This window comes from Bactrocera tryoni, unplaced genomic scaffold, assembly GCF_016617805.1.
Source record: "Bactrocera tryoni isolate S06 unplaced genomic scaffold, CSIRO_BtryS06_freeze2 scaffold_187, whole genome shotgun sequence".
Taxonomy (NCBI): Eukaryota; Metazoa; Arthropoda; class Insecta; order Diptera; family Tephritidae; genus Bactrocera; species Bactrocera tryoni.
In genome coordinates this window covers 12,034-33,048 of record NW_024395908.1, presented here as the reverse complement: position 1 = coordinate 33,048, position 21,015 = coordinate 12,034, and the positions used below count along the sequence as shown (strand labels likewise).

Here is a 21,015-nt window from a genome sequence, read left to right as displayed (position 1 = left end):
GCTAAGAGTTACATTAAATAGTTTTTTTAAGGGTTGGTATATAGTATATTTGGCACATTTATTAAAGAAGCTTGAGGGAATCATATTCGGACTATAATTAATCCTGGTCGAGACCAACGGTCTGATACACTTAGTCGAGACCAATGGTGCTTGGCTAGGCCTATGTGTTTACATACATTTGTATGGAAATACGTGTTGTATTTACGCTCATATATGTACAATCTGGATACATTTTTGAAATTTCATACCTCTCGATTTGGTTTGGGCATACTCTGAACTACCTGAAAAAGAAAAATGAAACTCGTATGCGGCTTTTAAAAAGAAATACAACGTATTCCTTTTCGTTCATTTTTTGATTTATTTAGAAGCATATGAATAATTTTTGAGCGATTTTTCAATTGATTTTATGTTGATGGGTCCTGACAAAAAAACATACGTAATCAATTTTCGAATGCTGTTGACAAACTGGATTTGAACATTTAGAACAGAAAAATCGAGTTTTACGACGCAATTTATCGCTTTCTTGCAAACAAAGTCTGCAATCTCTCCTTCCTTTGAGTGTATCAGCACCTTTTCAAAAGCCAAACGACAAGATAGATGTTTGATGACATTGGGATTGTTCATACGATTTTCGATATTGGGCGTTGCCAATGTTCTCTTGTAAAGAAAAGTGCGTCGTGCATCCTTTTTATCCGCTCGAAAGATGAGAAGAGCATCTGTTTGCCACAAAAGTGGTGTAAACTGCATATTATTGTGCGTTACATCAGAAGCAATAAGAATGCCAATAAATGCATCAAGTTCGGTGCTAGTGAAATCCACCCAAACTTTAGGTTTTGAGGTTAGATTTTCTGCATTCCATTTTGCAAATTGGTCTCTTCCATAACGATTTATTTGACTGATGATAATGAATGAAATATTGGTAGTAAAAAAATGTTTGAATGCCTCAATGGGAACAGAGTTTTGTTGCTTCAGTCCAAGCTTAAAGCGCATAATATAGTGTGCACGAGTACGAATTGCTTCATTAGGCTAGTAGTAGTAAGAAGTTTCAGTAGCAGCTGGAGTTTCGCGCTCTTCTTCTTCTACACCATCGATTACTTCCTCTTCGTCGCTATCTAGTATTTCATTCGGCTCGATTTCGATTTCATTTTCAATATCCGATGCATCTTCAAATGGCACATAATCGACATCTCTGTCATCGTTATCGCTTTCGAATGGATCCACTTCTTCACGCACAAGATCATTATTTTCATTTTTAATGTCATTTACCAATGCTGATGTTAAGCGATCATAAAAATCTGCACTGATGTTTCTAGAACGTAATCGTGTATTATGCACATATTCCACTTCATCACTCATTATTATAACCAAAGCGAACAGAATAATAAAAAACAAGATGAGAACTGGCGCGAAATATGCGTATTTTCACAGTAATATGTTGTGCGTTCAACTATCTGTCATCAACTGACTTGCATAATATAAAATAATACAGAAAACGATATCATTAGAGAGAGAGAGAAGAAGAATACTGTAGCAAAAATAAACACACAAAATCTTGTTTTTGTTTGTAAACACACTCTTCTTTTGACTGTTTCCCTCTTTTTCTAGCCAAGCACCATTGGTCTCGACTAAAGTGTAATATTATAATATCCTTTTTTCGTCCTTCTCGATACCATATCCTTGAATTTTTCTTTCTGAATTCTATAGACAATAAAATTCTAGGAAGCTACCTGGAAGCGCAAGTCGTTTGCTACACTCTAAATATATTTAAATAACATTTAAAAACAAAATATGCCTGGGCAGACCCGTTGGTCTCGATGATGGTTAAGTGATTGTTCTAACATAGTAATATATTTAACTCATCTACTTCGAAAGTAGTAGGTGTATTAATTACAGAAATCGGACATAATTTTTGCTGACACGGAACATTTTTAGGAGAATTTAAGGAGTTATTGGACCTAAATAATTCAGAAAACATATAAGACATAATGTGATTGTCAATAGACATAGTAGACTTATATTTCATCGCGGATGGAAAATTAGGAATATTGTATTTGGAGCTGTAAAACGATTTTGAATTACATACAATATTATTTTCTACTTTGTTTATGTACTTATTATAACATATTTTGTTAAGTTCAGCAAAATGTTGGCGCAATTTAGAATATTTTAAACAAAAAGCTATTAAGCCAGTTTTTCTTTTTACGTTTGAATGCACGGAACTTTTTTTTTTTTTTAATTTACATAACACTCTCAAAACCCACAATCTAGAACTTATTCTTTCAGTAACAACACAATGAGAGACACTAAGCTCAATATTGCCACAGTAATCTGGCCAAGTTACTGTAGAAAGTTCGCAATTAATCTTCTTAAAATTAGCTTTCGCAAATTTGAGCCGAGAACAATGGTCTAATGTAGCTGTATTATTATGAAATAAGTTGGCTATGATTTCGATATTAATTTCCAAAGCAGGATGATACGAGTCCTCAGGCAGAACCAATGGATAACATCTGAATATTGAAGCGTTATCAGCGTAAACCACATCTAAAAACTTACCAAATTTGTTTGAAATTAAATTAATTTGGTTAAGAACCAACTCCGACATTTCATCTAAAAACTCGTTAAAACATACTAACAAAAACGAGGTAATCAGCAGATTTAAATCTCCCAAAACAATCAGTATTGTTCGTAATGGAGAAAACATTATTTGTTAAAGAAACACCCGGCGTATAGACAGATAAGTATGATTGATGCGGTATATATGATAAAGTTGAGTAAATATGACCACTATTAATACAATTAATTAATACTTAAACTCAGTGAAATCTGCATGAAGAACATCGACTTCTTCAGATGCAAGTGAAGAATATAAAGCAACAACACACTACTTTCTTCTTCTTCTTAATTGGGGTAGACACCGCTTACGCGATTATAGCCAAGTTAACAACAGCCCGCCAGTCGTTTCTTCTTTTCGCTACGTGGCGCCAATTGGATATTCCAAGCGAATCCAGGTCCTTCTCCACTTGGTCCTTCCAACGGAGCGGAGGTCTTCCTCTGCTTCCCCCGGCGGGTACTGCGTCGAATACTTTCAGAGCTGGAGTGTTTTCGTCCATTCGGACAACATGACCTAGCCAGCGTAGCCGCTGTCTTTTAATTCGCTGAACTATGTCAATGTCGTCGTATATCTCGTACAGCTCATCGTTCAATCGAATGCCATATTCGCCGTGGCCGATGCGCAAAGGACCATAAATCTTTTGCAGAATTTTTTCTCGAAAACTCGTAACGTCGACTCATCGGTTGTTGTCATCGCCCAAGCCTCTGCACCATATAGCAGGACGGGAATTATGAGCGATTTATAGAGTTTAGCTTTTGTTCGTCGAGAGAGGACTTTACTTTTCAATTGCCTACTCAGTCCGAAGTAGCACCTGTTGGCAAGAGCAATCCTGTGTTGGATTTCCAGGCTGACATTGTTGGTGGTGTTAACGCTGGTTCCTAAATAGACGAAATTATCTACAACTTCAAAGTTATGACTGTCAACAGTGATGTGAGAGCCAAGTCGCGAGTGCAGCGACTGTTTGTTTGATGACAGGAGATATTTCGTTTTGCCCTCGTTCACTGCCAGACCCATTTCCTGTGCTTCCTTGTCCAGCCTGGAGAAAACAGAACTAACGGCGCAGGTGTTGAGACCGATGATATCAATATCATCGACATACGCGAGCAGCTGTACACTCTTATAGAAGATGGCACCTTCTCCATTTGGTTCTGCAGCTCGAACTATTTTCTCCAGAAGCAGGTTGAAGAAGTCGCACGATAGGGAGTCGCCTTGTCTGAAGCCTCGTTTGGTATCGAACGGCTTCGAGAGGTCCTTTCCGATCCTGACGGAGCTTTTGGTGTTACTCAACGTCAGTTTACACAGCCGTATTAGTTTTGCGGGGATACCAAATTCAGACATCGCGGCATAAAGGCAGCTCCTTTTCGTGCTGTCGAAAGCAGCTTTGAAATCGACGAAGAGGTGGTGTGTGTCGATTCTTCTTTCACGGGTCTTTTCCACGATTTGGCGCATGGTGAATATCTGGTCGGTTGTTGATTTTCCAGGTCTGAAGCCACATTGATAAGGTCCAATCAGTTTGTTGACGGTGGGCTTTAATCTTTCACACAATACGCTCGATAGAACCTTATATGCGATGTTCTTCAGGCGGGCAATTGCTATTCGAACTTCTTCATGGTCGGGCAATGGAACGTCTGATCCATCGTCATCGATTATGGAATCGGGTTCGCCTTCTCCTGACGTTGTGCGTTCACTGCCATTCAGCAGGCTGGAGAAGTGTTCCCTCCCTAATTTAAGTATGCTCTGGGCATCGGTGACTAGATCACCTTTGGGGGTTCTACAAGAGTATACTCCGGTCTTGAAACCTTCTGTAAGCCGCCGCATTTTTTCGTAGAATTTTCGAGCATTACCCCTGTCGGCCAGCTTATGAAGCTCTTCATACTCTCGCATTTCGGCCTCTTTCTTTTTCTGTCTGAAAATGTGCCTCGCTTGCTTCTTCAACTCTCGGTATCTATCCCATCCCGCACGCGTTGCGGTCGATCGTAACGTTGCGAGTTAGGCAGTCTGTTTTCTCTCCGCTGCGACACGGCACTCCTCGTCGTATCAGCTGTTCTTTTGCACTTTCCGAAAACCAATGGTTTCGGATGCAGCTGTACGTAAGGAGTTTGAAATGCCGTCCCACAGTTCCCTTATACCGAGTTGTTGACGAGTGCTCTCAGAGAGCAGGAGTGCAAGCCGAGTAGAGAATCGTTCGGCTGTCTGTTGTGATTGCAGCTTCTGGACGTCGAACCTTCCTTGTGTTTGGTGGCGTGCGTTTTTTGCTGCACAGAGGCGGGTGCGATTCTTGGCTGCAACAAGATAGTGGTCCGAGTCGATGTTAGGACCTCGGAGCGCACGCACATCTAAAACACTGGAAACGCGTCTTCCGTCTATCACAACATGATCAATCTGGTTGGTAGTTTTTCGCTCCGAAGACAGCCAGGTAGCTTGATGAATCTTTTAATGCTGGAACCTAGTACTACAGATAACCATATTTCGGTTCCCGACGAAGTCGATCAGCCTCAACCCATTTGGGGATGTTTCGTCGTGGAGGCTGAATTTATCGACCTTAGTGCCAAAGATACCTTCTTTGTCCACCCTGGCGTTAAAGTCGAAAAGAACGATTTTGAAATCGTGGCGGGGGCAGCTCTCAGAAGTGCGCTCCAAGCACTCATAAAAGGCATCTTTGGTCACATCGTCCTTCTCTCCCGTCTGGGCGTGGGCGCAAATCAGCGATATGTTGAAGAACCTCGCTTTGATGCGGATTGTGGCTAGACGTTCATTCACCGGAGTGAATGATAGTACTCGGCGATGGAGTCTCTCTCCCACCACGAATCCCACACCATACTTGCGCTCCTTTATATGGCCACTGTAGTAAATGCCAAAAAGACCTACTCGTCTCCGTCCTTGTATCGTCCATCGCATTTCTTGGCGGTGATGTCAGCCTTTATTTTCTCGAGGACATCAACCACCTGGCCAGCGGCACCTTCCCAATTAAGGGTCCGGACAATCCAGGTGCATGCCCTCAAATTGTAGTCCTTAATTCGTTTGCTATGGTCGTCATCAAAAGGGGGATCTCTCATCCGAGGCTGTCGTTTAGTTTTCATTGGTATTGCGTTTTACGTGGCGGGCCCCACACCCAGCGCACAACCCTATGTAGGGGTGTTTCGCCTTCTCACATTAGCTCGCCTTCGAACGGATGTTCTTAGGCTACCCAGAGGATACTTGGTCAAAGACCGGAAGTAGTGAGCTGCTTGAGCCATGTGTAAAAGAATCGTTTCTGGCCACACCCAAGTGAATGGCGATCAGAGAACTTTCCTCACTTGCGTGAACTTCTACACATGACTCCATCCTCCCATCACCTTAATCCAGTCAAAATGGACATTACAGTTTGCATTAAGTCCCAACAAGCTGGATTTTTGTGCAGGCCTTGGATCCGTTATTACAAATTACATGTCAAAAGTCCCCATGGATCCCACTTGTGCGTTGTTTTTTATTCGAGGTCAAAGGTCACAAATTTGCGTTTTTTTTTTTGCGTACATACATACATTAAGAATACTTGAGGGAGCTACAGCAATGGTTCGAGAAGATAATCAGTCGATAGTGTTTGACTCTGATAATTATCCTCCACCTACATGTTCGATATACCTTTAACTTGAGTTTTGACTTAATTGCTCTATTATCGATCGATGGTTCTTTGCAAATATCTTTCAATTCTTGTATTAAAAATTGACAATCATCACAGTCGCAGGCAAATATTTCTCAAGGCCAATAGAATTAGGGACGGACGATAACTCACTCAGAATTGTATATTTTTCAAGTACCTGTGTGCATGGAGCAAATAAAACTATGTTCTAATGTTTTTTGCTCAAATGGTTAACCTGATGATACATACTGACTTTCTGTGTTTGAAATAGCCATAATTCGAGAACAGTGCACCGTAAAAGAAAAAGTGTTGAGATCTGTTTTGTAGACAATTTTACGATCTAAAAATTTTTCGCTAGCTCTCAATGTTTCAGAGATGTACGCAAAAAACGCAAATTTGTAACCTTTGACCTCGAATAAAAAACAACGCACAAGTGGGTGGGATCGATGGGGACTTTTAACATGTCATTTGTAATGATGGATCCAAGGCCTGCACAAAAATCCAGCTTGTTGGGAATTAATGCAAACTTGTGTCATAATTTAGCCTATTTTGACTGAACTACCTTTTATTCTGCTCAGTCGATCATATCTAAAGATTTCAAATTTGCTATTCGACATATCATTTTCAAAAATGTGGGGTTTTAGCTAAACTTCGGTGAAAGCGATAGTTTTAAAATTACTAACTATATTTAAATACTATTCAGTTAGTTTTGTATTAAGACCTCCATCATTTTGATAATAAATACTCACTATATTATTATAAATATCAGCAATTAACAGCGGATATGTCCATCTTAAAAGTCAAATATTCCGGCCGTTTTTTTTCAATATTTCTTTATTTATTTGATCTACTTTTTGTTTTAAAAGTCTAACAAAAAGTTATAAAATCTTAAATCTATTTAAAAACTAAACAAGCTCAAGTGATTGAGCTGTTTTGGTGAAACGTTGCTTTTTAGTACGCAGGCATACTTATATTTTCTTTTTAGGTGTGTTTGATCGCAGTGGGTAATGGTGATCTCGTAGTTTAAATAAATATTTCATTTTGCTGTCCTCTACTTCTTTCTTTACCATAGGATTACCAAGATCTTAATGGATATTTTCATTACGCATGTACCATGGCGAACAAGTGATTGTCCTAAGCATACTAGTACATACAGTACTCTCTGCGCTTAAATGCTTTTCTTATTTCGTTCGTAATTCTATTTATTTGCTCTGTCGTGCTATGTTTTTCACGATTATCATTATCTATTAAGATAACCTGCCACTTTTTCCATGAAAATGGATAGTATCCGAAACTCATAATTCCATTGAAGAGCAAAGAAAGCACCTTTATCGCAATATCTGTTAACTCAATCAGCATTTTTGCGGTAATATTATCATGTCCTGACGACTTTGTTGTATTAAGTTCTTTTATGATTCTAATAATTTCAGAGGGTGAAGTCTTAAAGACTCGAGCGACTCATTAGCTGTGTTGGGTAAGATTGGCAGCTTAATGTTGTTTATTGGACAATTAGGTTGTAATACCTTTTCTAGGTGATTTACAAAACAATTAGCATTTCCTCGTCATTTCGGGCCCAAGTTTCGTGTAGGCATGTCGGAGTTGACGGAGGGTTCATGGACTTTGGGCTTGCTAGAATTTGGACTCTTTATATACATTTCAGCGTGGACTTCTTCCTCGAGTTTAAGCCCTTTTTTAATTTATTTACAGAAAAATTCAATTGAATCTGAGTGGAAGTGATTTTAGTGATTTTTCTGAAACCATGCGGCTTATAGCTTTTGTTTCGTGTTGCTTAGACAGCTGGGTTAGTTATTATATCATTGAGTTATGTTATGCTTTCGTCAATATCTCTCCCTGTATTTATTTTGTACTCAACGTTAATGTGGCTACTCACGTATTTTTTATATTTTAACCAGTTCCTTTTATAAGATGTTAAGCCCACTTTTGGATTAACGAATATGGGTTGTTCACTTATTTCTATTAGTACAGGAGAGTGATCAGAAAATAGGGCAGTACATGTATCAAATGTTATGTGCGATATATCTATATTTTTGATTACAGCAAAATCAATTAAATCTGGTATTTTGTTACGATCACTAGGCCAATATGTCTTACCAGGAGGTGTTATATCAAAGTTATTTTGCCTATTTATAATACAGCTGTCGGTTCGGATTAATTACACATGAGTTTTGCATTGTAATCTACACCTGCTTGAATTCTATGACCTAGCGTTCCAAATAAGTTTTTAAATTAGATGTCTGTAATTTTAAATCGAAGTGGGCAGTATATGGCCGTCAGGTTTAAGCCCGCAGCGATTTTTATTGATATTGATGTAGCTTGTAACTGCGCTGTAGCATGAGATTCTAATGCGTAGTGATTTAATCGTTTTCTAACCAACACTGCTGTTCCACCATGTACCTTTCCTTCTGGGTGGTTTGTGACATGGAGTCTAAATCCCGGTATAAAGAAATTGTTTTTATTCGTAAGTTGAGTTTCTGACTATAGCATAACATCTATATTATTTTCATCCAGAAATCTAATAAGTTCCAATTTGTGTTGGCTAACACCGTTAGCATTCCACATACAAATGTTCAATACACTCAATTTTCACTTAAAAAAGTTTGCAACATTTGCTGACTATAGCATAACATCTATATTATTTTCATCCAGAAATCTAATAAGTTCCAATTTGTGTTGGCTAACACCGTTAGCATTCCACATACAAATGTTCAATACACTAAATTTTCACTTAAAAAAGTTTGCAACATTTGATTTTATTCTTGGATTATCCCTTGCATTATATTTTGCATTGTAAACATAAATTGTGTCATATATTGGGTAAGATTGAAAAACGTGTTTGATTTTGGGGCGATTAAGTTGATGCAATGTTGTTTTTCATTAAGTTTGCATAGCTCCCTTGTGTAGCATTGTCTTTAAGATTTACGCGTTTTGACGGGGATTTCAATATTTTCATTTGGAGGAAAATTCAACATTTGGTTACGACGCACAGTGGGTAAAAGGCGGAAAAAATATGTAATTTTTAACTATCTAATTTTAACAAAATTTCATTCCAGTAGTGTTTATAGACAATGAATATAGTTTAATTTATCACGTATTTGCAAATTGACATTTCACTGACATAACAACGTATTTTTAAAGTCAAATAAAAAATAGAACTCTTGAAAATTGTGAAAAATATTGAGAAAAGTATGAAGACAGACGTATGGGGTTTCGACGTTTTATGCACTAAGAAGTGACTTTAAAGTCTATGCTAATATATATTATAATATATTATAAAATAATTATTTTCATTTCATCGGCCTAATTCATGTCAATTTTGACAAAGTTTTAAAATAAAACCATTTTTTAAACACTTTTACATAAAAATTATAGTTTTGATTATTAGCTACATGTACCCACATAGTCCAATTAGTCCTAATACTTTATGTACACTTTAAGGAATATGATAACGAAAAAATGAACTGCGGATACGTGCGGATAAGGATCAAAGATAGCTATGAACGGTTGTTGTGACAACGGGCGCAATTGTTTAACTTATTGCGCGTCTTCACATATTGATAATTTAAAGCAGCGTTTGTGTAATTTCGAAATTCATTGCGTAATAAAAACCTAACAGTTCTTAACAAGTGTGATTTGTATAAATATATATTGCAAATAATATTTGCAAAATGTCATCCGTTTCCATAAGTAATCGACAGCTTACTGAAGAATTTATTCGGTGCGGCCGAGAAAATGATATGTTGACGCAGTTTTTGAGCGATAAATTCCCTTCTTTTAGTGAAGATAAGGTGAAGTTAATTTTAGAACAAATTACAAATAGGTACATAAGTTCATTCAGTTCAAAATGGAACCAGTGCCACAGGAAAAAAAACGTACTATTTAAAAATCATTCTGTATGGCTGGGTAGAAATTTTACTGTAGAGATGGCTGATAAATTATTACCCGGGACTTCAAGTAAACGTAGTTTAATTGCTGGACGACCGGTAAAGAAAATTGAAGAATGTAGTCAACGGGCTAAACGTTACAAGGTCCAACAACTTCGAGATAAGTACTCTGAACTAGAATTAAAGGCCGCAGCTGGATCAGCAGCTAATAAGAAGACATACTTAGATTCTCAAAAAGCGTTGGCGATGTTAATTGATGCACAGTTATCAAAGCATCAGTATGAAGTTGTTCGAAATGTGCTTAAAGACTTCGGATGTGATGTGTTGCCACCGTATTATAGAGTTCGGGAGGAAAAAAGGCATTGTTACCCTGAAAATATTACTATTACACCATAATCTACACAAGTCAGCTAAATTAATTATTTTGGCCGCCGAGAACTTCACAAATCTAGCTCATGTTCCAGAAATAATGACTCTAACATCGAAATGGGGTTGTGACGGTTCGTCAAATCAAAGTCAATACCACCAGTTCATACCTAACGAATTTGATGGTATATCTGATGCAAATTTACCATAAATAAATGGTGCCTTTAGTGCTTAAAACTATAGACCAAACAGACACGTTATGGAAGAACTTTAGGCCTTCTTCCACAAAGTTTTGTCGGCCGATTCAATTTGAATATGCTAAGGAAACCGCAAACCATACTAAAGAAATTGTCGAAAGGATACAGGAAACCATAAGCAACATATTGCCAACACTAAGGATTATAGAAACTATCGCCTTCGTTACGCAAGGAAATGCAGTCGAACTTCAACTAACGAAGATATTTTAAAGAGACTCTTAGTTATTTCTGATCCACTTTTATCAAGTGTAAGAGTTACAACTGTAATAAAGCACATAGATCAGAAGATGCAAAAGGACTACTTTTAAATTAAATCTCAAACTTAGTAAATGAGAACGTATTATTTTTATAATCTTAAATTTGTTTGTTACATGTTATCATTTTGTTTCACTATGCCTTTATTTTTTTATTAGATTTAAGTATTCATTACTATTTATTATAATCAACATAAAATGAGAGCGATTAGATAGTGTTAAGTAAATATTTAATATATCGTAAATATTCTCTGATAAATATTAATAAATAACAGTTATTATTAATTCTTTTTCTATAGTCACTTTCTTGCTATGAAAAGTACACTGTGTAAGATATTCCTGTTAAAACATGTTATATAATGACCCAAAAAAAGTGAATACTCTGTATAATTAAATTATTAAAAAGTTAAAAAATCAACTGGTGACTTAATTTTTCATTTTACTTTTTCAACTCGTCTCGCTCATCTTGGGCGAACCAACCTCTACTACAACAGGCTATAGGCTCGCTATATATTTTCACCAACTTCTTAGATCTAAGAAGTCACACTTATCAATAAAATTTATATAAGCAAGCAGTTTTAAAATAAGTACAACATTTTTGCCGAAAAATGCCGTTTCTGACCCATTGTGCGACGTGCCTGAGTTCCGACAGACAAATTCGTTTTTAAGTCTTTATATACATGGCAACCCCTATAGTTTACAGTGTGATTTCCCCCACAATTACTAATTTTTTTATTTAAATCCATGTTTGAGAGTACATTTTAAAGTAGGATGTAGGTCACCTCATACCACACAGACACTGCGTAGGTTGCAATACGTTTCGTGTGTCCATACTCTTGGCCGTTCGTACATTGTACTTTACCATTTCTCTTATGTGGTTCCTCAGCAGTGATTCTGCGATGGAGAGGATATTTTAAATTGTAAATCGGATGTGATGATCAATTCTAGTTTGAATATTGATTTTGTACTAAAACCACACTCTTCCAGTGCTTCCTTAACATCATTAGAGTCAACCGAAGAGTCCTAGGCCTTTAGAGCTCTTCAGTTGGTAAGGGTAGTAATTCATGTTATCATTTGATAAGAATGTTACAACATACAACTTTTTTCAGTGCAGGTTTGAATTTTTATTACATCTATCTTAATGTAAAAATTGTTTGTTCCTACTATACAAGGTTTGTCCGGAAAGTAATCGGACTGATTTTTTTTCCTTCGCGATTGTACTTACTTTTCAGACAAGCGCATTTGAGCTACGCGCTCGCAAATATATTGAAGGAGGTTTGGCATTAACGACTGTGGTGGTACCATTTGCATCATCATTAGGTTTTCTGCTCAGTAAGGCAAATCTATTGGCATTAAGAATTTCTGGCCCTTTACCATTTGGCGTGCCTAGTTGAAGTTTTTGGTATTCACCGCTGATTTAATTGGACTCAATTTCCTTTTTACATTTATATAGCGATCAATACAATAGCAGTCTGAACAAATGGCCCTTTTTTGCTTGGTACATTGTCACCTTGCATTTTGTTTTCCTTCGCTGTCCGGGTGTTTGCTGGTGCATTTCAGTTGATCGCTGCATCATCATCGCCGTTACATTTTTTATTACCAGCCGTTTTTTTTGTTGGCTCGACAAAACTGAAAATGTTATTATTTAACAACCCTTAACATAATTTCACATAAAAATACCTCCATCAAAGAATATTCGATGATCTTCAAGCATAATAGTTTTAAAATGTATCCTTTTTCGATTCGCTTCTATTTGAAATTGACGACTATTCTTCTTCTATATTGGCGTAGACACCGCTTACGTGGTTGAAGCAGAGTTTACAACAGGGAGCCAGTTTTTTCTCCTTTTCGTTGTTTGGCGTCAATTGGAGAATACCAAATGTAACCAAGTCCTTCTCCTTCTTGTCTTTCCAACGGAAAGAAAGTCTTCCTCTTCCTCTACTTCCTCCGGCGGGTACTGCGTTGAATATCCTCAGAGCTGCTGTTTTGTCCATTCGTATATCGTCGTATATCTCGTACAGCTCACCCTTCCATCGACTGCGGTATTCGCCGTTGCCAATGAGCAAAGGACCATAAATTTTCAGAATCATCACTTGTTATCATAGTCCATTCCTCTGCACCTTATAGCAGAATGGTCTTTGTTTTTCGAGAGAGGATTTGACTTCTCAATTGCCTGATCACTTCGAAGTAGCACCAATTGGGAAGAGTAATAATAGAAAATAGTTGAAATTATCTACGACACCAAGTGGCGAATGCGATGACTGTTTGTTTGATGACAGGAAATATTTCTGGTCAGTTTTTGATTTTTCATTTTTTTCTCACAGGTCCAATTAGTTTGTTGACGGACGGATTTAATATTTCACCCAGTACGCTCGATAGATTGTGGAGTCTTCCTTTTTGTGGATTTAGCAAAGCACACTTCAATTCCAATCGTCGGCAAGCTTTCGTCCGACCATATGCTACAAAGAACCTGATGCATGCTCCTTATCAGTTCTTCGCAGCCGTATTTGAATAGCTTTCGGCTTTCCATTAACCCCCGACGTTGTGTTGTTCGCTATTCGAACCTCATCATAATCAGATAAGGGAACACCTATTCCATCGCAATCGATTGGGGAATCGGTTTCATCATGTCCAGATGTTACACTTTTCCTGCCGTTCAGCAGGCTGGAAAAGTCCACAAATTCAGTATGCTCTGAATATCAGCCACTAGATCACGTGTTTGGGATTAATAAGAGCATGCGCCGGTCTTGAAACCTTCCGGTAGTCGCCGCATCTTTTCGTACATTTTTCGAACATTACCCCGGTCTACAAGCTTCTCAATCTCTTCGTACTCACGCATTTCGGCATCTGTCTTTTTTGACAAATGCATCTCGCTTCCCTCTTCAGCTCTCGCTATTTTGTTTGCACTTGTACATAAAGAGCTTGAAATGCAGTCCTACAGTTCCCTTATACCGTGTTGCTGATGATGACTCTCAGAAAGCAAGTTCTTTCTGTTTGTTCACATGTGGCTTTTGCTGCACAGAGGCGGGTGCGTATTTTCGCTGCAACGAGATAGTGGTCCAAGTCACGATTATTAATATGCTATATTTTTTAGTTATTAGTGTGATTCTCTAATACGCCCAAACTAAACTATTCATTATTAATAAATTAAATAAATAAATATACTTGCTTGATTTTATATAATTTCAGGTAATGAAGTCACTTGAACCTCATATCAATGTTGTCCGATTACTTGCATGTTGCACCGACAAGGACCCGCTATTTGTGATTATTGAATTTGTGAATCGAGGTAAATTACAAAGTTACCTTAGAAATTCACGTGCTGAAATGTAAGTATATTTGCAAATGTAAATAAGGTAACCAGCAACTCGCTGTTTGCACATTTAATATTAGGGTATATGAAAACCTGCCGACCGCACAATACCTACACATCATTCTTTCCATTTAAATTTATAGTGACATACTTAGTATCTCAGAATTAGTGAGCTTAACAAAGCTCTATTCTACTGAACTGAAATGATTTGAATTGTCGCTTTTATTTAATAATAATAAAAGAGTGCTGCTTACAATTTTATTCAATAAACATGAATAAGTTTAACAGCCGCCCAAATGCTCAGTTAAGTTTTCATTTTCAATATTTGCTATATCAAGTACGAACAGCTAAGTTCGAGGCAATCGAATATTTTATACTCTCGCAATTGAGAAAATAAAGTTCGAGTGTAACTCTCGCAAAAAACAATAAAGATAGCGAAATGTTTGCAGGTACTGCAAAACTTTTTGTGCGTATTTCGATACCAAACGAGGTTTCAGACAAGGCGACTCCCTATCGTGCGACTTCTTCAATCTGCTGCTGGAGAAACTAGTTCGAGCTGCAGAGCCTAATCGAGCATTTACTAGCAAATGGCTCTGGTAGTGAAAGAGGGCAAGACAAAATATCTCTTGTCATCAAACAAACAGCCGTCGCACTCGCGACATAGCTCCCACGCCAGTACTAACACCAACAACAATGTCAGCCTCTAAATCCAACGCAGAATAACTCTTGCCAACAGGTGCTACTTTGGACTTAGTAAGCAATTAAGAAGTAAAGTCCTCTTTCGACAAGAAGCAGAGGAAGAGGAAGACCTGCACTCTGTTGGAGAGATCAGGTGGAGAAGGACCTGACTGCACGTGGTTTCTCGAATTGGCGCCAAATCGCTGAAAAAAAAAGGTTGGCTCGCTGTTGTTAACTAGGCTATAACCGCGTAAACGGTGTCTACGCCATTAAAGAAGAAGAAGATCTCACAGCCATATTCTTAACGGTACCGATCAACCAAGCTGTCACCATTGCAACGCCCCCACCCAATCAGTCATTCACCACATCGATGAATGTCCTGCACTGCATTGATTAAGGAAATCAACCTTTGGGAATAAGAGACCTTCCGACCTTTTCAAAGCAACAAATAGCAATAACATCAGTGCCATTAATAAATTTCTTAAACTGTGTAACATCAAAGACATATAACACCACATACAACTAAATAACCTTACTAAATATTTTCTTTTTACCATAATCTTAGTATTAAGAGCCGAAGGCCCTGGTAGCTAGTGCTGATTCTTACAAGTGGATTAATTATTTATAATTAGTTCTTTTTTAAATAAATAAATAAATAAATAAAAATCGAAACGCTTATTTCCTGCTTCGGCTGCCTCCGCCGACAACAGTCCTATTGGCAATAATGCATTTTCAATAATTTCTGCGCCATGTATTAATGTTTTTTGCATAGTCTGAGTCATGGGATGCCACTCAAAGATATCACAATATAATCTGACTGTTGCCATAGCATACTCATCAAATCTTTTGGTGTCTATTTCATGTCCACTTTAGATAGTTTCCAATATAACTTTTAATCTATAGATGAGATTAAATCAACTTTTGTTATATCAGCAGCTAACTGCGGGTTTTCAAAAAATCTCCTACTTGTATTACCATCATTGATATTGCCGAAATTAGCTTTCGGCATGTCTACCAACAATCCAGTTTCTATGCGAAGTCTTTCTTGAATATTTTTTTTGTTTGTGCTTCTACCTTCGATCTCTTTTGTCCATACTTTTTACAGGTAACTTGTATGCCAGATGTAAAATGCGAAAGTCAAATCCTGGCGTGCAGTACATATAGTCTAAATTCGAAAGCCTTAAAACTTGTCGGTAATTTCAGAGTCAGATTAATAAAATCTTAAGATGTGGCTCCACAAATATAAAACATGCTTCTTGATTTGGTATCAGTTGCAGCATTATACACTTTGCCATCAACTATCGTTATTTTAAATATACATACAAGGTGTTTTCCAAAGTAAACAGGACTTTTTGAATCTAGCGCCCCTTGGTGGCGCCATCTATGTGCAGAGAGGTGCATTAGTGACAGTGAGTGAGTGAATTTCATGACATTTCATCGATTGGAAGTGAAGTTATTGCGTTTTAAGTGTCAGTATGTTTGTGTTATCGGTGCGAAAATGAGCTTCGAACAAAGAGCCAACATTAAATTTTGTTTTAAAATGGCTAAAACTTTTACCGAAACGTTTAAATTGATGAAACAAGTTTATGGCGATGATTGCCTATGCCGTAGCAGATTGCACCAGTGGTTTCAACGTTTTCAAAGTGGTTGTGAGGACATAAATTACGATCAACATGTGGGCCATTCAAAATCGGTGATCACCGGAAATTCCATCGAAACTGTGCAAAAATTCATCAAAAATCAGAAATGGAATTAAACATCTCCAAAACATCGATTTATCGCATTTTGACTGAACATTTGGGCTTGCGAAAGGTGTGTGACGACCAAAAAATGCTCAGAATCCAACACTCGAAGGACAATTATTTGACCAAAAATCACATTTTAACCATTAACCACTCCCCGTATTCACCTGATATTGCACGGTGCGACTTCTTCCTTTTTGGAAAAATGCATTTGCCCATGAAAGGAAAGCGTTATGCAGACGTAGAGGCCATTCAAAAGGCTTGCACCGGAATATTGGCGGCCATACCGGCCAACGAGCTAAAACACTCGTTCGCCATGCTTTTGGACCGTGAAAAAAGCTGTATTGAAGCAGAAGGATACTATTTTGAATAAAATAAATTGATTTTGTTCTGTTTTTTTTAAGACCCGTTTGGAAAGCACCTTGTATGTACTCTCGTGGCCACTATACTTTCTTAAATTTTTTTCGGACTTTTCCGTTCGTTACACTAAATTATATTATCTAATTATAATTATAGTTTTTAATTTATTACGTTAAATGAATAAAACACAAATTAGCTTTTCTGTGTTTATACAAAAGCGGCCGATTTTATTGTTTTTAAACTGATACACCAACTTAACTTCGAGTTTAAATAAAGTAAAAAAGTAAATAAAATATTAATTTCAAATATAGTGTAAATGAAATTAAATTAAAAAATAAAAAATATCATTTTTCATCGCATGTCAATTTCTTACATTTAGAGCTCATTTTGTAAAACTCACTATCTTTCAATTGATTTACCTATAGCTGAATGTGTTTTGTTTTTAACTTTTAATATTTTTGATTAATAACATCTCAATAATTAATTTCTATACCAAAAAAATTTCTATACCGCAAAAAGTACTGCTATAAAATGTAGTAAAATATGCACAATACGCGAAAATTGTGAGTGGTAAGGTTTGCCGCGAGTGCATGTCCAAAGAAATTTTTAATCTCATGCAATTTAACTTGTTAAGCGCCCAATACACTACACTAGGATGATGGCGCAATCACCTGATGGTGTCAGCTGACTGATCGTGTATGTATGTACTTGCGGTGTGATTGCACCATCTGCTGGAGCAAAACCAAAACGATTTTAATATTTTTCTGATTGCACAAGCATGCTAGTGCAGTGTATTGTGAATTTACCGCACTTAATTAGAATTTTCAAAAATTGAACATCGCAGAAACATATGAATTCAAAGGAAAAACTATTTTGGGGAGAATTTATTGATCTATATGAATCAATGCCGTGCCTGTGGAGAATTAAGAGTCCGAAATATTGTAACCGCGAAATAAAAAGCAAGTGTTACAACAAAATTGTAGAAAAATTTTGAATCTTTGTTCTTTCCTTCCTAATTAATGGTTCCATAATGGTTTTAATAACTGATAAAACTGATTTTCATCCATCCTCGCAAAATTAAGGAAATCCTTTTTGGCTTTGGTTTCCAACCGTCTTAAAAGTTTAGTATTGCCTAATTCATGTTTGTCTTATAACCAATCCTTAATTCAAACACGCTTTTTTCTTTCATTCTTTTCGTTTTCTTTTTAAGATAATAGCGATAATAATTTTGTCTCCGTCCATTACGACCTTTTCCATATTCATACAATTTGTAAAAAAAATAATATTGCAGTAGTGTATGTTTCAAGCTTGTTGGCACCATCAGGTGATTGCGCCAGCATGCTGGTGTAGTGTATTGGGCGCTTTACATCCACAGATTCTTTAGCAAACCGAAACCTAATTGGTCTACAATGTATAGGCGATGACGGTGTAGGGTTTTGCCATATAATTTTTTTCCTTCCCTTCCATAAGTTATTCTAAGAGTAACAAACGGTCTCAGAAACATATTGGAGTCTGTGTCTGGGGCATCTTCGAAACTTTGCTTATATTTAGCCTGTTGCGATCCATCACAACCCCACTTACAGACAAGAAACTTCTCTTTGATCTGATTTTGCTATTTTGAAAGCTTTTCTGTATTTCCCTGCACGTGTTGGAGAATTTTTAATGTCTCGAAGTATTTTCGAAGCGTTTCGTTTTCCTTGACCCTGTAGTGTGGTGTATGCTGCGTGAACTATGGCGTCCTCACTAAAAAAGGTCTAGTTTTTTCCGTTCTTCTGCGTTTAGTTCTTTCACTACAATCGCTAAATTAATTTGATGACCGGCCTGGTCAATTTTCAACATTTGTCGGACGTTCCGCTTAACCAACACTTATTCGTTTTAAGGAACATAGCTTCTTTTCTGTGTGCTTTAGACCATTTTTCTTTGATGGATGTTTTAAAATACCAAAATGTTTGTTTCAAATTGTTTATATTATATGATGTGTCACCATAACAGGCCAAAAGGTAATTTTTAAAATAATTTAGTGTTTCATCCAAGGTAAAGATAACGTCGCTATTTTTACGCCAGAAGTACCTAAAGCCAAAAAAATAAACAATCGATAAAATTTTAAAGAAACATATTATTTTATTTCTGTATGGCTTCCAAACATAAAAAGCCTTTAAGGGGGTATTCTACTCTAGAAGCATGAATTTCAGTTAATTTTTAAAGTGTCGTAAAACAAGGCAATTAATATTTTTATTATCCATTTTTTTATGGTGTTTTTTATTGATATCTTGTGAATAGAGAAAAAAAATTTTACAAACAAAGATTAAAAATTAAAATAATTAGAGGGGGGGGGGAGAGACAGGTGTAAAAAAAATAGCGCATCCTGGTGACATTGATCCTGACTCTCCTAGTGGTCTGACAAAACAAAGGCAAAAGAAATTCTTAATCAGTAAGGATGCTGTTATAGTCCCTACCTCAGGAAACACGAAAAATTCTTTTTTGGAAAAATGGCGACTGCCTGAAAATGAAAATCATATTTTACGCTTCTATTTTTGAAATTCCTGATTTTTTTTTAAATATTAAAAACAGAAATTTTGACACGATGCTTATATGAACGATAAAGGATTATATAAAGAAGGTTCACACAAAATTTCAAGTAAATCGGTTCTATAGAACTTGAGATAATGGCGGTACCGTGTGGAAAAAAGTAGTTTCGAGAAAAACGCGTTTAAAAAATTCGATACGGCCGAACCGGGCTAGGTACTGCGTCACTAAAGTAACTGTAGCTCTTAAAATAATTTTAATTTTTAAAAATCCTTTGGAGGATATGTTCTAAACTTTAAATATATGAAAAAAAAATCGAATTTTTCAAAATTCTAGAGTAGAATACCCCCTTAAGTCGCATATCCGCAGCTATCCGCAGCTAAAATATGTGTCGTACGCTAGCCTAATATGTCTATTATTAAAAGCTATACAAAACGCGAGAGGAGACGAGAAAATAAAAAATATTTCCTACATACTCTGTTTCAAAATTGAACCGTTACTATGAAATGAAGTTAACACACTTGAAAGGCCATAGAATATAACAAATCTTACCTGAATTACTGAAATCCATCAAAATATTTGCGAAATAATTATTAAAAAGCACAAAAATAATTAGGGGTTTCACATAGATTCATAAAGTTATAAGTTATAACGATCCGAAAACATAGCGTTCAGAGTTGTATTTGCGTAAACTTATTTTAGTATGCACGTTGTGAGTACCCCAAATGATTCTTTAACTTCGTCAATTGAGATCACAAACAACAGTATCAGACAAATAATGCGAAGATCAAGTTTCGAAGTGCGGGCGCAAGAACGCAGTGCATATTTGGTGGGTGGAAGTGGTAAATTTTTATTACTGGACTATTTCTCTTTCTATCGTAGGTACTATTTCCTGATAATCTTTTATTAAAAAAATGGACTTTTGGCCAGCTAATTTGTAATAATCGACCTTTGTACGACATTGTGAAATAAAATTTTGGTGAAATCACATATTTCAAATCCCGACACACCGATTTCGAGTACACTTAGTACGTGGCATTCTTGTCATTTCTCTATACCACCGTATGGGCGAAATCGGACTACAACCACGCCTACTTTCCATATAGCACAATTTTAAATTCCAATTGATTCTTTCATTTTCCATACACAAATCAGGAAGTAATTGATATAAAGGGCCAAAACTGTGCACTAATAATTCCTTTAAAGTATGCAACCTTATCTATGAAAATTGTCCAAATCCAATCAAAACTGTTCAAGCCCCTAGGTACCGAATATGTGGACCTCAATATCTATAGTTTACTTTTTACCGAAAATTTTAGTCAATGTGTGAGATATACAATTGCAATTTAGACAAAATTATTTCTTGACAATAGTAATTCTGTATATC

The 21,015-nt window shown here is 36.6% G+C and overlaps 1 protein-coding gene across 2 annotated transcripts in view; it reads left to right on the top strand.

Moving 5' to 3' along the window:
* LOC120780139 (tyrosine kinase receptor Cad96Ca) overlaps positions 1-21,015 on the top strand; it is a 58,867-nt gene that overhangs the window by 25,850 nt on the left and 12,002 nt on the right. For both annotated transcript variants that reach the window (XR_005705817.1, XM_040112427.1), the window contains exon 6: positions 14,199-14,338. Coding sequence is in view for 1 of the 2 variants with exons in the window: in XM_040112427.1 (XP_039968361.1) it covers positions 14,199-14,338 (140 nt within the window). In the remaining variant the exon portion in view is untranslated. The remainder of the gene's footprint in view (positions 1-14,198; positions 14,339-21,015) is intronic.